Raw genomic sequence first — 16098 nt, 5'->3', positions numbered from 1 at the left:
AGCATCTTAGTTTTATTTCAAGTTTTCCTAATTCTGAATGTTTCTGTGAAATTTGTCCTCAAGCTAGGCAAACTAGGATTCCTTTTCCTTTGAGTCAAATTACTTCCAAAAGAGCATTTGAATTAATTCATGTTGATACATGGGGATCCAATAAGGAATCCACTTACAATGGTTTTAAGTACTTCTTGACTATTGTGGATGTCTTTAGCAGAGGAACTTTGACTTTTTTTGTTAAGCACAAAGTCTAATGCCTTTTCAGTGTAGAAGGATTTTCTCACTATGGTTGAAAGGCAATTTTGGGTGAAGGTCCAGAAACTAAGGACAGACAATGCATTTGAACTAGAAAAAGGCTCTCAATAGGCTGCCTTCTTTAGTTCCCAAGGGATTTTGCATCAAACATCTTGTGTAGCCACACCTCAACAGAATGGGATTGTTGAAAGGAAGCACAGGCATTTTCTAGAAATGGCAAGGGCTTTGCTGTTTCAATCCAAGGTGCCTATACCATACTGGGGAGAATGTTTGTTGACAGCGACCTATTTGATCAACAGGCTGCCCTCTAAGGTACTTCATGGCAAGACACATTTTTCTATATTGTTTAACCAATCACCTTCTTATGAAATGCTTAGGAGTTTTGGATGTCTTTGTTTTGCATCTACACTATTTAGTAGAAGGAACAAATTTGAGCCTAGGGCTAAGGCATATGTTTTCTTGGGATATCCTATGGGTCAAAAGGGATATAAAGTGCTAGAATTAGACACAAAGAGAGCTATTGTATCCAGGGATGTTCACTTTTATGAGACCAAATTCCCTTTTGCCTCAAACACCTCATCTCCAGATCTTATCTTTCTTACTCCCACACCAGTAGAAACAACCTTACCTGAACCTTCCCCAAACTCTCCTTTACCTGAACCTAGTATTCCTCAAACACCCAGTCCTTCTAGAACTCACTCACCAACCAACACTACTCTTCAATCCCCTCAGTCTTCCTATCCCTCTGGTTCTACTAGCTATGAGGAGCATCCCACACCTGCACCTACACCAGCAGTAAGAAAATTTACCAGAGTCACTACATGGCCTAGTCATCTAAAGAATTTCATTTGTGACAACATCTACCTCACAGACCTAACCACCTCATGTTTTGTTCACCCTTCCCAACCTAATATTTTATTTCTTTTGGAGCCCTTTCTAGTCATAATCAGCAGGTAATGCAGTCTATATTAGCCATCTCAAAACCTAGCAGCTTCTCTGAAGCCTCTAAGCATCCTGGGTGGCAGCAAGCAATGCAATCAGAGATTGATGCTTTGGAAGCTAATCAAACTTGGGATGTGGTTATCTTACCAAAGGGAAAGAAAGCTTTACCTTGTAAGTGGGTTTACAAGGTAAAACATAATTCAGATGGGTCGGTTGAAAGGCTTAACGCACGACTAGTAGTCAGGGGGGTTATTCAACGAGAAGGAATAGACTACACTGAGACATTCTCCCCTGTGGTAAAGATGACTACTATACGATGCTTATTAGCCATTGCAGTCAAGAAAGACTGGCCTATTCATCAAATGGACGTCAATAATGCATTTCTAAATGGTACTTTGCAAGAAGAGGTTTTTATGAAGTTTCCAGAAGGATTATCTCCACCTACTGTCAACCATGTGTGTCTACTGAAGAAATCATTGTATGGGTTAAAACAGGCATCACGACAGTGGTATGCCCGTCTTGCAGGTGCCTTAAGTTATAAAGGCTACTCCTCATCTCTAAATGATTACTCTTTATTCTTTAAAAAGAGGAATAGCCTAATCTCAGTTGTAGCCGTTTATGTTGACGACATACTCATTAGTGGAGATGACGCAGAAGAGATTACTGATCTTAAATCTTTTCTCAACACTGAATTCAAAGTCAAGGACTTGGGAAACCTACTTTACTTTCTAGGCATGGAAATACTTCGAGAAAAACAGGGCATTATTATGTGTCAAAGAAAATTCACCTTGGATTTATTGAAGGAATTTGGTGTCTCTGCTATCCCTTGTGTTTCTTCGCCTCTAGAGCCTTCTGTCAAATTGAATGCCGAAGAAGGGCCTTTGCTCAGTGATCCCACATTTATCGACACCTTGTGGGGAAGTTGAACTACCTAACCCACACAAGGACCGATTTATCCTTCACAGTGTTGAAATTAAGTCAGTATATGCAGCAGCCCAGGTCTTCTCACTTCACAGCTGCTCTTCGAGTATTAAAATACTTGAAATCATACCCAGGACAAGGGATTCTTCTAAACTCCGATCCCTCACTTTCTTTGTTAGCATTTTGTGACACTGACTGGCCTTCTTGTCCAGACATTCGAATATCTATAAGCGGCTTCTACATCACTCTTGGGGGATCTCCAATTTCTTGGAAATCGAAGAAACAAGCCTCTATCATTATCATCAGCTGAAGCGGAGTATCGCTCCATGCGTAGAGTTGTAGATGAGCTCACTTGGCTCATGCGTCTTCTCTCCGATATCTCTGTATCACCGTCTTTGCCGGTGCCGATTTTCTCTGATAGCGAAGCAGCTATCAATATTGCTCGAAACCCTGTCTTCTACGAAAGAACGAAGCATGTGGAACTCGATTGCCTCTTTGTTCGGCAACAGTTCCTTTCTGGACTGATTTCCTTTCTTTTGTTCCCCCTTCGTCTCAACTAGCCGATCTATTCACCAAATCTCTCTCAGGTCCTTCACATAGATCTGCAATAGGCAGGCTGGGGGTAATTTCGTTACCCTCCACCTTGAGGGGGGACGTTGAGAAGAAATCGTTAATGGCAGCTGGTCTCTCTCATGAAGAAGAAGAAGGAAGGAAACTTCTAGGTTTTCAGACAAATGAGAACATTTCGGATACTTCTAGCTCAACAACACATTTGGACTTCTCTCATTTGGTCTCTCCACGTGCCCTCATCTCAACGGCTGTGCAAAAATATGATAGATTAAAAAATAACCATTCAGATGAGGAACACCACAACTTATTCTACAACTACAGAACACTGGATCCCAAACTTCAAAATCTGTCACATGGGATATGTACATAGCAAAAGAATATTCTTCAGTTAGATTTTGTTATTAGCTAGCAAATAGGAATTAGACACATGTATAGGTGATTATTTTGATTCTTTTATTCTTTCATAGAATAATCCTATATATAGATTGTCTCTGTACAGAATGAATACATAGAAAATTTCCACAAAATTATCTTCATTCCTTTTACAATCTTTCAATACTGGTAAGTAAATAATGTTATATTATAATGATATTGTGCGAGTTTAATTTGACATATATGCGACTTTTACATTTTAGAAGCATCAACTTTAGAATAGTACCATTCTATTATATTTAACAGTTTTTGCTATCCTTTGATGACAACCGTGGAATACAAGAAGATTTTTGGTTGAATTATCTCTGCCTCGATTGATTGGAATTATTGATTCACATGATGACGGCATAGTAGTCGTTTGTTTTTTTGTTTTTGTTATCTTTGGATTTTGATAGAAAGATTTTACCTCATCTAATAAACATTGACATATATACTACTAGTTGGTTATAATAGTTTGTATATTTCTTCCTTTCTTGGCATTTCGGCAAAAGATGAATAGTTTTTGTCATAAATTTTTCCAAATAAGTCAATTAGTTCCGATAGTCAAATAACATCGCGGAGCAAAGGACACTACTCATTTTTTACAGTCAAAAGTTGAGAAGAAAAATACATGTTTTGACAAAAATTAACAAAAGGCAAAACAAACACGTACATCTTTATATCAAGCTTGATATGGCATTTTATAAAAAAATAAAAAATATCCTGTAACAAGTTAAATTACTTTGATATGTAAATATTCTTTGAGTTAGGCATATATATAACTTAAACTCTTTGTTAATAAGTAGTACTTGTTATAGCTGTTAAGATTAGTTATTCTCCTAGCTTAGCTTAGTTAGTTATAGGAGCAGAGTTGTTAGTGTTAGTTATCAGTTAGTGGAGTAGTTAGTGGTTTGTTAAATGACAGCTGTAGAAGCTTTAATTAGCTGATTTCATTTTCTTCATTTCCTTTTTGTTCTCATTTGTATATAGTGGACACTTCACTCACTTATCTTTAGAGAATTGAAATTCTAGAAACTTCTTCTATCTCCTTCTTCATCATTTTCTTCACTGTAACCTCCCATGGCATAGAGGTTCAGATCTCATCATCATTGAAGCTCAACTGAGCTTTGAGCTACTGTTTCATTGAGAAATCTGATATGGTATCAGAGCGAGGAGCACAAATTTGGGCTCGTCTCTCTGAATCTGTTAGTTCTAATTCCGTCAATCTCGATTTCAATTAGATCGCACACATGCATGTTCATTTTTCCATAGATTTCAAGCTACAATTGTGAAAAGGCTATATTCTGCTTCTGAATCTGTAATCACTTGGAAATTGTTGTGTGATTTGTAATCGCTATTTTTTAGTCCTTAATTGTTTAGAGATTTCGTACTGTATGAGATGACTATTGTCGAAGATGATGATCAATCTACACCGTCCATGGATGAGTCTCCTAATCAGTCAAGTGTTGATATCAGTAGTCCCTTGTATATACATCCATCTGATAATCCCGGAGAAGCTTTGGTTCATGTTCCATTTGATGGCTTTGGATATCGATCATGGAGAAGGGGTGTAATGCGAGCCCTATCAGTGAAAAATAAGTTGGGATTCATCAACGGGGAATGCAAAAGACCAGATCCAGATTTATCAAACGATTATGGAAAAGATGCGATGACATGGTCACTTCATGGATTCTGAATTCCTTAGCCAAGGAAATTGCAGATAGTGTTGAGTATGTAACACATGTAGTTGAATTGTGGAGAGAACTTGAAGATCGATATGATCAAACAAATGGAACAAAACTGTACCAGATCCAAAAGGAAATCAATGATCTATCCCAATAAGCCCTTGATATCATTGGTTACTACACTAAGATAAAGAAGCTATGGTAGGAACTCAACTCTTTGATTGCCAAATCTCAATGCACTTGTAATTTCACATGTGGAGCTAAGGAAAGCATGCACAAAGCTGAGCAGGATAGGAGGTTGATACAATTTCTCATGGGATTGAATGAGACATACACTGTGGTTCGAGGTAGTATACTGATGATTAATCCTCTTCCTACAATTCCCCAAGCCTTTTCACTACTAATTTAAGAGGAAAAGCAGAGAGAAATCAGGCCAAGTGGTCATTTGGCTCTAGAATCATCAGCCTTGAGTGCTAGCACAAACAGACCTGGGTCATTCAAGACAAATTATTCTCCCAGTAACAATCACAACAACAGGAATAGACTTTTTTGTGATTACTGTAAGAGACCAGGGCACACCAAGGAGAAATGCTATAAGCTTCATGAATACCCAAAAAGTTTCAGTCAGAATTAGAATCCAAAATAAATTAAAACCAGACCTCCAACTTCAATCAAAATCCTAGGCAAAATTTCAACTACAACCACAATTCCGACATCAACCAGAATAATAGGTTCAATAGAGAAAATAGAGCAGTGGCTAATGCACATATAGCAACCACTGACACACAACCTGCTGAGACTGAGAAATATGCTGCTCATGATAATGCTCAAAGTGTGAGTCTCGCCCAAGAGGTATATAGCCAGTTAGTGAGTCTACTATCGTAGTTTCAATCAGGAGGGGGAAGAGACTGCACAACTAGTGCTAATATTGCATCAGGAGCAACAAACTTTGTAGGTATTATAGCTTGTACTTCCTCCATTGATTTTGGTAAACTGTCATGTGAATGTTTCAAAAACAAAGCTGACTCATAGATTATAGATTCAGGGGCATCAAACAACATGACTTTTAACAAATCCTTATTAACCAACATAATAGCTTTACCCTATCCTTTATTAGTTGTACTTCCAAATGACTACAAGGTAAATGTGACAGAAATTGGTAGTGTGATGCTCACTCCTAAGATCACTCTAGACAAAGTGATGTTTGTTCCTTCCTCTAGATACAATTTGATCTCTGTTCATTCTTTGGCCTCTCATCTCAATTGTCTTGTTGCTTTTGTAAACATTGTTGCATACTGTAGGCCCCTTCAATGAAGAGTCCTCTGGTGATTGGTAGAGTGAGAGATAGGTTGTACATCGTGTGCCCAAGCTGTCTGAAGAGGAACAGTACAAGCCCCGCAGTAAAGACTACTCATGCCTTGTCCGCAACTTCTACTTGTTGAACTTGTAACACACATTGTCCCTCTCATTCTATTGTAAATAGGTCATTGCATATCAATAAGCGTGTTCCTTTTATCCAGTTGTAAATAGTACATGTGCAAATATTGAAGAATAGCTTTCCTTTACGAGTCCATCTTCTAAGGTTCCTAGTATATTTTCTCATTTATGTGCTAAAGGAAATATAGATGTGTTATTGCATAATAGACTTGGACATGTCCCCTTTGTCAAAATGAAAAATACTACTTCTATCCCTGTCAACTTCTCTCCCAAACAACCCTTCAACTACACCATCTGCCCAATGGCTAGAGAAGAAAGACTACCATTCCCTCAGAAAATAGTACAACCAATAGCATTTTTGAATTTCTACATGTTGATTTGTGGGGTCCATATCATGTTCCTACACATGATAGATGTAAATACTTCATAACTATGTTGGATGATTTTAGTAGATCTACTTGGACTCACCTTTTATCCGGCAAAAGTAATGCTCTTCAAATACTCAAAGAATTCATGAATCTAGTAGAAAACTAGTTTGGTGTAACTATCAAATCCATAATGTCACACAATGGATTAGAGTTCACTAACACAGAAGCAAGTATGTTGTTTCAATCTAAAGGCATCATCCATCAAAGAACCTGTCCCTAAACACCACAGCAGAATGGTGTGGTGGAAAGAAAGCATAAATATCTCCTTGAAACAGCCAGAGCACTTCTCTTCCAATCCAAATTACCTTTAAGATACTGGGTGAATGTGTTCTTTGTGCCACCTACATTATAAACAGATTACCTTCTACTTCTATTAACAATCAAACCCCATATGTACTATTGTATAAAAGAAAGCCAAAGTATTCTCACCTAAAGAGCTTTGGTTGCTTATGTTATCCTACTGTACCAATACCACACAGGGACAAGTTTGAACCCAAAACAACACCACATGTGTTTGTTGGTTATCCTTTCAACACAAAGGGGTACAAAGTTCTGAGTCTAGCTACCAGGAAGATTCATATCTCCAGAGATGTAGTCTTTAATGAGTCCATCTTTCCATTTGCAGTCAATATGAACAAATCTCCTCAATCATCTGTCCCTCATCCAATTCTTTTCATTGAGTCTATGTGAGCAACCTTTTGATAATACAAATATCACACAAGTGTATGAGAATTTGAATGATCAAAGGAGTTCAGATAACACATCTAATCCTATATCACTTGTACATGTAGCTTCCCTATCACCTTCTGCAGTACCCACTTCTTCACTACCTGATTCACCACAACAATACTACACTGAACAGACCCATGGAGAACCTGTCCAACTGAGGCAATCACAAAGAACTCATAAACCACCTATCAATCTGCAAGATTATGTACATTCCCTTCCTCACCTCAAAACAAATCCTGTTTCCCTAAGTGCCTTATTCTTTTGAATCATCTTATTGCTAAACTACTAACTACCAATAGTCTGATTTTTGTGAGAAATGTTTGTCATGACAGAGAACCATCATCATATGAGGAGGCAACCATTGATCCTGCATGGCAAGCAACAATGACACAGGAATTTGTAGCACTATATTCCAATCATACTTGGGACCTAGTAATATTACCACCTGGGAAGCAGGCAATAGGTTGCAAATGGGTCTATAAGGTGAAGCACAAAGTAGATGGCAGTATTGAAAGGTTCAAATCCACGCTGGTTGTTAAAGACGACACTCAACAGGCAGTAATTGATTATACAGAAACTTTCTCACAGTGGTAAAGATGACAACAGTGATGGCCTTGATAGCTACAACACTTAAGAAAGGTTGGTCCATATCTCAGTTGAATGTGAACAATCCTTTCCTCCATGGAGACCTCAATGAGGAGGTGTATATGCAAGTACCACCTGGACTAGTTGTAGATAAACCAGGATTGGTTGTAAACTGAATAAATCTCTTTATGGTTTGAAATAAGCTAGTCGACAATGATATGCAAAATTGACTGAAGCATTTTACTCAAAGGGATATATACATTCCATGTATGACTACTCACTTTTCTACAAAAGAAATGGAGAATCCTCAGTATATGTTGCAGTATATGTGGATGATGTACTACTCACTGGAACTGACCAACAGGAAATTGCATAACTCAAAGCATTCCTACATGAACAATTCAAGATCAAGGACCTGGGGTAGCTACACTACTTCCTGGGGTTGGATATTATGTATAAAGATAATGGGGTTATTATATCTCAAAGGAAGTTTGTGCTAGACTTGTTAAAAGAGTACAATTGTTTGGATTACAAGCCTTGCTCTTTACCTTTGGATCCCACTATAAAGCTGAAGGCCAGAGAAGGCACAATACTGCAGGATCCTACCTATTATAGAAAGCTAGTAGGTAAACTGAACTTTAACTAACAACAGATTGAACATTGCATATAGTGTTCAACACCTGAGCTAGTTTATGCAGGAGCCCAGAGAACCTCATCTGAAAGCAGCATTTCATCTGCTCAGATATCTGAGAAATGACCCTACTTTAGGTATTTCATGTCAAAGGATGGAGATCACACAGTTAATGCTTATTGTGACTCTGATTGGGCAGCCTGCCCGAATTCTAGAAGGTATATTAAAGGTTATTTAATACTACTGGGCAACATCCCATCAGCTGGAAATCTAAGAAACAAGAGACTATATCTCTATCCTCTGTAGAAGCAGAATATAGAGCTTCGAGGAAAGTAGTGGGGGAACTATTGTGGTTGAGAAAACTGTTTGAGGAACTGACTGCCCCTTTTTCCTTGCCTATCTCAGTTTTCTGTGACAGTCAGTCTGCACTGCACATTGCAAAGAATCCAGTGTTTCACGAAGGGACCAAGCATATAGAAGTGGATTGTCATTTTGTGCGTGATTAATTACAAGCAGGCTTAATTTCTCTCCACCACATCAAAACAGATAATCAGCTTGCAGATGTTTTGACTATATCAAGCACAGTGCTACATTAGGCAAGTTGGTTGTGTTCACCACACCTCTAACTTGAGGGGGGGGGGGGGGTTGTGTGTGTGTTAAGATTAATTATTCTCTTAGCTTAGCTTAGTTAGTTATTGGAACAGAGTTGTTAGTGTTAGTTATCAGCTAGTGGAGTAGTTAGTAGTTAGTTAAATGACAGCTGTAGAAGCTTTAGTTAGCTGATTTTATTTTCTTCATTTCCTTCTTGTTCTCGTTTGTATATAGTGGACACTCCACTCACTTTTCATTTAGAGAATTGAAATTCCAGAAACTTCTTCTATCTCCTTCTTCATCATTTTCTTCACTGTAACCTCCCATGGCGTAGAGGTTAGATCTCATCATCATCGAATCTCAACTGAGGTTTGAGCTACTGTTTCATTGAGAAATCTGATAACAGCCATTTTGAACTTCAGACTTCAGTGTTTGCAGACTGCTTACACACGTTCTCCAGCATTCAAATTTCAGAATTGCCAAGAAAAGAGCAAAAGAACTCATGTTTATTTTGACTTTTCGTTAGATCTTGTTTCAAACTTAAACTCTAGACCCATGTAAAAGTAATATTTCATGCAGTTCTGATTAATGGACTAATTATAACCAGGAGAATCATCACGTACAGAACCACAAACCTACTAACTTCTTGCTTATTATTGATCAAATTCCTTTGATGTAGGAGGAACAAACAAAAATGTTTTGGGTAAATAACGAGGAAAACAGTAGCCTTTCTTTTTCCATGCTCCGAATTAAGAGTGATATGATGCATGATTGCAATAGTCCACCTAAATGTACAACTAAAACACAACCTAACAAGCCATTTGTTGTTCTTGTTTCTTTTCTAAGGCTACAGAAGTTTTCTTTTTTGGTATATACCTCGTTGATTCTATGCAACTGGAAACATAATATTTAGCTCCTTATGAATGGCATTTATGCAATTATATATGGTGGGCTTAATTTGAATGACATCTATGACTCTCAAATTACTAGATATTCATATTCATGCGTGGATTAATATTCCAGTTATTTTAACTTGTGCATTCTTTTTCGCCTTTTTCTGGAATATTTATTTGTATGCTTACTTGAGGAGTTCCTTTCTTTTTTAAACATATCTCTCGTTCATTTCTGTGCATGCATGCCCGGTATACATGCATGTGGATTTTGAGTGTAGTTTAGTCATCAGAAAAGAAAAGGCTTACATGCATTATTCAAATAGTTATTATCCATTTTGATCACACAGTTGATTTGAAACCATTTGGAAAGACTTACACAATCAACTAGGAACAAGTATAACGTTTTCTAACAGACCAGAGTCATGAATGCGCTAATAAAGAAAGGAATCGAAGAAGAGAACCTTAACTTAAAGCAAGTTTACAAGAAGCTCTCGCTATTATTATTAGAATTCTCAAACCGGTGATTACATCATCACAAAAAGATATATCAGTTCATGCATGTGCAAACCCCATTGTTAAGTTAAAGCATGTCCTTGCACATAACGAAACAAGAACGAAGTAGGACAACAAAGCTATGAAACAAAAAAAGAAAAGTTTTTCTGATATATGAGGATGATGGTGATGACAGATTGAATTCATCTTCATGCATCTCTACGTGCAGGAAATGTCGTCGAATTGAAGGGTTTCTTTGGTGTAAGAGAACCCCAAAAAATTCCACCGGCTTTGCTAGCTGCGCTGCCAAAATAACTCTATGCACAAGTTGGTGGTATTTTAGGTACCCCTTGACGTTGTAATTCTCCCAGCACACTGTCGACAGCGGGAGGTTTCAGTCCGAGGGGAAGTGGCAGCCATGGCTTTGATAAAACATCTCCAATAGCCGCATCTATGCTCTCCTTTGACTGTCAATATTCACAAATATGTTAGTAAAACGTATTGAAAAGCTTCGAAACGGTACTAATGTACTGAGCAAATATACATAAAAATAAAATAAATAAATAAAAGGTTCCCCGATCGAATATGAGCACTACTACTATACGTGGATACCTAGTTTAACAATGACCGACATGGAAACTATAATATGTATGTACCAAGTTTAGCAAATACAAAAGATCTTGACTATGCATACTTAAGGATTTAGGCTATAAGTTAATGATATTTGTATTATTAATGTTTTAACCAATTATAGTATGTCACATGCTTCATTTTTCAGGTTACTAATCTCACTTATTATGAAAGTTATCCTTAGTCAATGGAGTATTTTTTTTTGGGTACTATTGGTGTATAAAAGTTATACTCTATTCTTAAAGTAGCTAGTAGGAGTAATAAATTGTGCATATACATGTGTACCAAAAGTGTTGCAAGTGTCATATTTTAGAACCGTCGTTCAATTTTAGCATGCAGTTATCTCTACCTTGACAAGTAAGGATTAGACCTCATTTTGGGTACAATAAGAAGTACAAATTCAGTAAGCATATTAGCTTATTGCATGATGCCGGAGTGATAAGGCATTCAAGTGCATGGTCCGTTTAAAGTGACCATGTAAATAAAATTAATGTACGTACTTTCTAATTTTTTAACAATTTGCACAATGCATGAACTAAATCAAGAATCATGCGAGAAGCTAATTAAGGAGAGAGAGAGAGAGAGCATACAGGATGAAAGTCACAAGGAGGTTTAGGAAGAGGTTGTCCAGCTCCGGCGACGGCAGTTCGAACGCCAATGCCGGGGTCTACTTTGTACATGGCGGCAGGGGGTGGAATGCCTGGGACTGAATGAGGAGCAGGATATCTCTGCATCAAATTATTCTGACTATATAAGCCAAACTTTTAAAAATATAGTACTATAAATGCCAAGAAACACATGGTCTGTATGTACATAAATCCAAAACTAATTAAATTGCATACTTTCTGAGAAGCAATAATTCAAAGAGCAATGATTAATTGATTGATGAATAGTTACCGTTGGTGCTATAGGTGCTGGAAAGTAAGTAGTTCCTGGGGTAAGAGAATTTGGTACCTGCAACAATAGAAAAAGGAGAATTTGTCATTTTATTCTTATAGTCAAACATAATCATTTCTAAGTAAAATGTTTAATTTTAAGGCCAAACTTGTTATTACTAATATCTCACTTACAGTTAATTCATATATGTTTCTACAAAAGCATACACTCTTTTCCGTTCTTGTTTAAATATTTGAAAAATAATCTCTCCATGTTAAGTCATAATATAATAAGTAATTAAATCATACTTTTTGTAATGACATAAACTTTTAGATGGACGAGATAGTCACATAGTTTAACATATATACAGCTTCCACTCAAACAATTCAAGTTGATGTAGTTACATTTCCTAATTTATAAGTTGACATATTGGATTCCATTGTCAACTGCCCCAATCAGAAATAGTTCATTGCTCCGGCCAAGAATCATTTATCCAGCATAGGCTATATGAGCCCTTAATAGCTTACCGAATAAATTGATAACCCTCACTGTCTGTCTTTGAGATATTTGGATTTTTCAAAACTCCATAGACATGCAGAATAAAAATGCTATTCCATTTGGACCAAGGCGTGTAAAAAGAACTCACCCGTTGATGATGTGGATGCCAAAAAGAAGGATCTGCAGGATGAAGATGAGGAGGAGGATGAACAGCAGGTGGCCAAGCTGCAGGCGATGGATGCTGGTGAGGAGAAGGTGAAGGTGCTAAATGTTTAGGCCACATATGCATATATGATTGTTCGACAGATGGATGACCCCATACATGTAAGGGTCTAAAATGAGGCATTGGAGTTGCCATCGGAGGAGGAAAGCCAATAGTCGGCGCAGGCCATGGGTTCATCTCTCTCTTTCCTCCTCCGCCTCCGCCTCCTGCACCGCCGTAGATTTGCCTTCTTTGACTCCAGCTCGCCGCCTCGGCTTCTCTTGCAAGTAAATGCTTCCTATGGGATCGATATTTCTGCACATTCAACAATTTCAATCAAACTACTTGAACTCGATGTTCCGTGGGATGATTACAATTTTGAAGATGCAGTATTTATAAGGAAACGTTTGTAACAAACGAGAACAGAGCCTTGGTATAACTCGTAAAGTTATTGCCATCAGTAGCGGATATAAATAATCACTTGTGGTTGCTCAAGCACCCATTATCTTTGACAAGATTCAGTAAATTTACATAGATAATTATAAAAATATTAGATAAATAAATGAGCACCCACAACTAAACTCCTTTTTTCTCTTTTTCAGAATTTTTATCGGCGAGCATCCACGACTTTAAAATCCTGGATACTCCACTGGCTGCCGTGTGACCAGGGTGGTCACGAGTTCAAGCCATGGAAACAGCTGAAATCTGTTTCTAATTTGAGCAAAGCAGAAAACTTCATATTTTCAGATGAAATCTGCTTCTCTCTTTAAAGAATACTATATATGCCATTTGGGATTAGAGAACAAGGAAAAGTATACAAATAGTAGTACTCCTACTTTTCATCATTGTCTAATATATTCCTTTCCAAATGCAATGGAACAGCTATGCCCAGAAAGGAGGACCATTTTATTTAACCATAAAGAAAATAAAAAGGAAAGTGCAAAACTAAACGGAAAGTTATAAAAGGAAAGGAAGAAGATTGAATACCTGAAGATGGCTGGCAATGTTATGGCGAGTGAGACAATCGATTCCCATAATTTCCAAAATTCTAGATGGGACTGCCTTATCTACACCTAGCTGCTCTACTGCTTGTACAAATCTCCTGTGCAATTCTGGCGTCCAATCCACCTTCACACAGCTCAAGAAAATTCCAAAGTTTATCCACAAAACTCAAGCCATCAAAAATAAATTTAAAAAAAATAGAAAACTTCCTTTAGTTTCATAACAATGTAGTATTAAATAATTACTATAAAAAAAAAAATAGTATCTCCTAATTTTACTGTCAATTATTCTACGTTTCTAACATAGGATTTGAGAGACACCCACGATTTCTCGTGAAGTTTGCTTCCCATTTGTGAAATCCCATAAATATGAAAGAGAGTTAGGTTATTTGAAAAATAGTCATTTCCGGTCGAGAAAATGATTAAATTTTTTTATCTTCACCTTAACTTTCCTCTTCCCTTGAGGATTATTCTTGGATTGAGCAGATGACTTTTTGCCTTTATCACTTTCTTTATGCAGAGGATTCTGATTCACTGGTGGAGCAGATTCTTCACTCTTTTGAGTACTCACAATTTCTTCTCCCTGATAATTTAGGCTCGTTAACCCCGAACCAAGATCCGAAGCTGAAACTGATGATGCCTTTTCCACTTCTTTTCTTAAACAACTCTCTTGTTCTACATTTTTTATAGTAGTAGGAGTAGAGATATTATAGTTGTTCACATCAGATTCATCGCCACTACTAACTGAAAATTCAGCAAAAATCTCAGCGTCCATCTCCAAATCAGGTAGCAAATCTCCGTCGTTGATCCCAACAAAAAGGTCATCAAAATCAATACTGTCGAGCAAATTCTCACCCATAAAATCTGGAAAATCGTCACCTCCTCCGATCGTGAAACTTTCCATCTCCTTACCCCTTTCATCTTTGTTCCTTGTGTTACTCAAAGATGACACAGCAAGCATTACAATAACACAATAACCAAACACGTAATTATTTGAACTGCACTTACGTGAATTTAACGTTGCATGCCAAAACTTGAACAAAACCTAGAAGCTGAGGAAAATGGTTTGGTTTATGGGGAGTATATATGCCGAAAATGGTTTATGTTTGATTTTGAGAAATGTCTTGTTATTTCCTTTTTGTTGTTGAAATAGTAGTAGTACTAGTGTAAGTATAGGGGGCGTGGAGAGCGAAAGGTTTAATCTACACCACAACTTGGTCTCTCTAAAATTTGTAATTTTCTTTTTGTTTTTTTTGTCTTGTTCTTGTTTGGAAATAAATAAGTAGGAGTATTTGTTTTCAGTATTAAAGGGTTTGTGGATGGTCTTTTTTTGACATAGAAAAAATCTTATAGAAAAGTGATGGTGAGCGGTTTATTAGATTTCTTTTAGTATTAAATTGAAAGAGCCTAAAGGATGAAAGATTGCAAGTTGATGACAGTCAAGTCAGATATGGTAGAGGCTGTGCTGGAAGTGGATTTATATATGTATTATGAGCTCATCTATATCTGTTGAAACAGTAAAAAGAAAAAGAAAAAGGATATTGTCATGTATTTGGTCATATTGCATTCTCAACATGTGTTTGCTTTAACTACAATAAATTCTCGCTTATATAATTAAGTTTGTGTGTTATATAGAAACTTTAACCGGAAAAGAGACCTTTGAGTTTTCTTGTGAGTTGAATTATCAAAGCCGAAAAGACTCTAAACTAAATTAATATTATTGTTATAAATAGAATTGTATTTATGGTGAATGTCTATATTTAGAGAGATTCTAGGGTTTATTACTTGGTGGCTAAGTCATCATCTCCCTATAAATAGAGGGTTCTATTCCATTGTAATTCATCCCAAATCAATAAGAATTCTTTCTCTCAACTTTTCTCTGCAATACTCTTCTTCTTCTTTTATTATTTCATAACAAATATTCTTTTATTTGCTACGCCATTTTTTAATCCTTAAAAGGGCTAAAATGCGCTTAAGTTTTTTCTCTATTTACAAGATTAAATGAATTTAACTGAAGATATTACGTAACTTAATGGAAAGATATTAATTTTCAAGATTCAAAGTTTTTATGCTCTCATACGACGGAGCCACATGCGAAAAAGGGAATTCAATTGAATCACCTTTTTTTCGGAAAGTTGTACCACATAAATAATGCAAAAATTATATAATCCTCTCAACATAAGAAATTTAAATACATGTTTAAATTTCAAATATCAATTTTAAAACAAGGAGAAAATGTTACTACTCCAGTACTACGCATTTAATTGGATGAAAACATGAGTCGGCTGGTTTTACTTTAGTGGTACTGTAACTAAAATTTGTTCCTT

The 16098-nt window shown here is 36.8% G+C and overlaps 1 protein-coding gene across 1 annotated transcript; it reads right to left on the bottom strand.

Moving 5' to 3' along the window:
- On the bottom strand, positions 10540–14923 carry LOC109228698 (transcription activator GLK1-like). Its single transcript, XM_019393866.1, has 6 exons — positions 14214–14923; positions 13758–13898; positions 12717–13085; positions 12092–12148; positions 11785–11922; positions 10540–11031 (listed from the first exon to the last, which is right to left on the bottom strand). The coding sequence occupies exons 1-6, from the start codon at positions 14730–14732 to the stop codon at positions 10882–10884; spliced, it is 1374 nt and encodes a 457-aa protein (XP_019249411.1). The 5' UTR covers positions 14733–14923; the 3' UTR covers positions 10540–10881.

Source organism: Nicotiana attenuata, chromosome 7, assembly GCF_001879085.1.
Source record: "Nicotiana attenuata strain UT chromosome 7, NIATTr2, whole genome shotgun sequence".
NCBI classification, from domain to species: domain Eukaryota; kingdom Viridiplantae; phylum Streptophyta; class Magnoliopsida; order Solanales; family Solanaceae; genus Nicotiana; species Nicotiana attenuata.
Note: the sequence above shows the minus strand (reverse complement) of the source record. Positions and strands in the feature narration are given on the sequence as shown.

Bases quoted from the DNA above. Each gene is read 5' to 3' on its own strand.
- LOC109228698 (XM_019393866.1), bottom strand. From the start codon at position 14,732: ATGCTTGCTGTGTCATCTTTGAGTAACACAAGGAACAAAGATGAAAGG. The intron at 13,899-14,213 runs GTGAAGATAAAA...AGCTGTGTGAAG, and splicing joins AAGGGAAGAGGAAAGTTAAG to GTGGATTGGACGCCAGAATT. The intron at 11,032-11,784 runs GTATGCTCTCTC...GAATATTGACAG, and splicing joins CTCCTTGTGACTTTCATCCT to TCAAAGGAGAGCATAGATGC.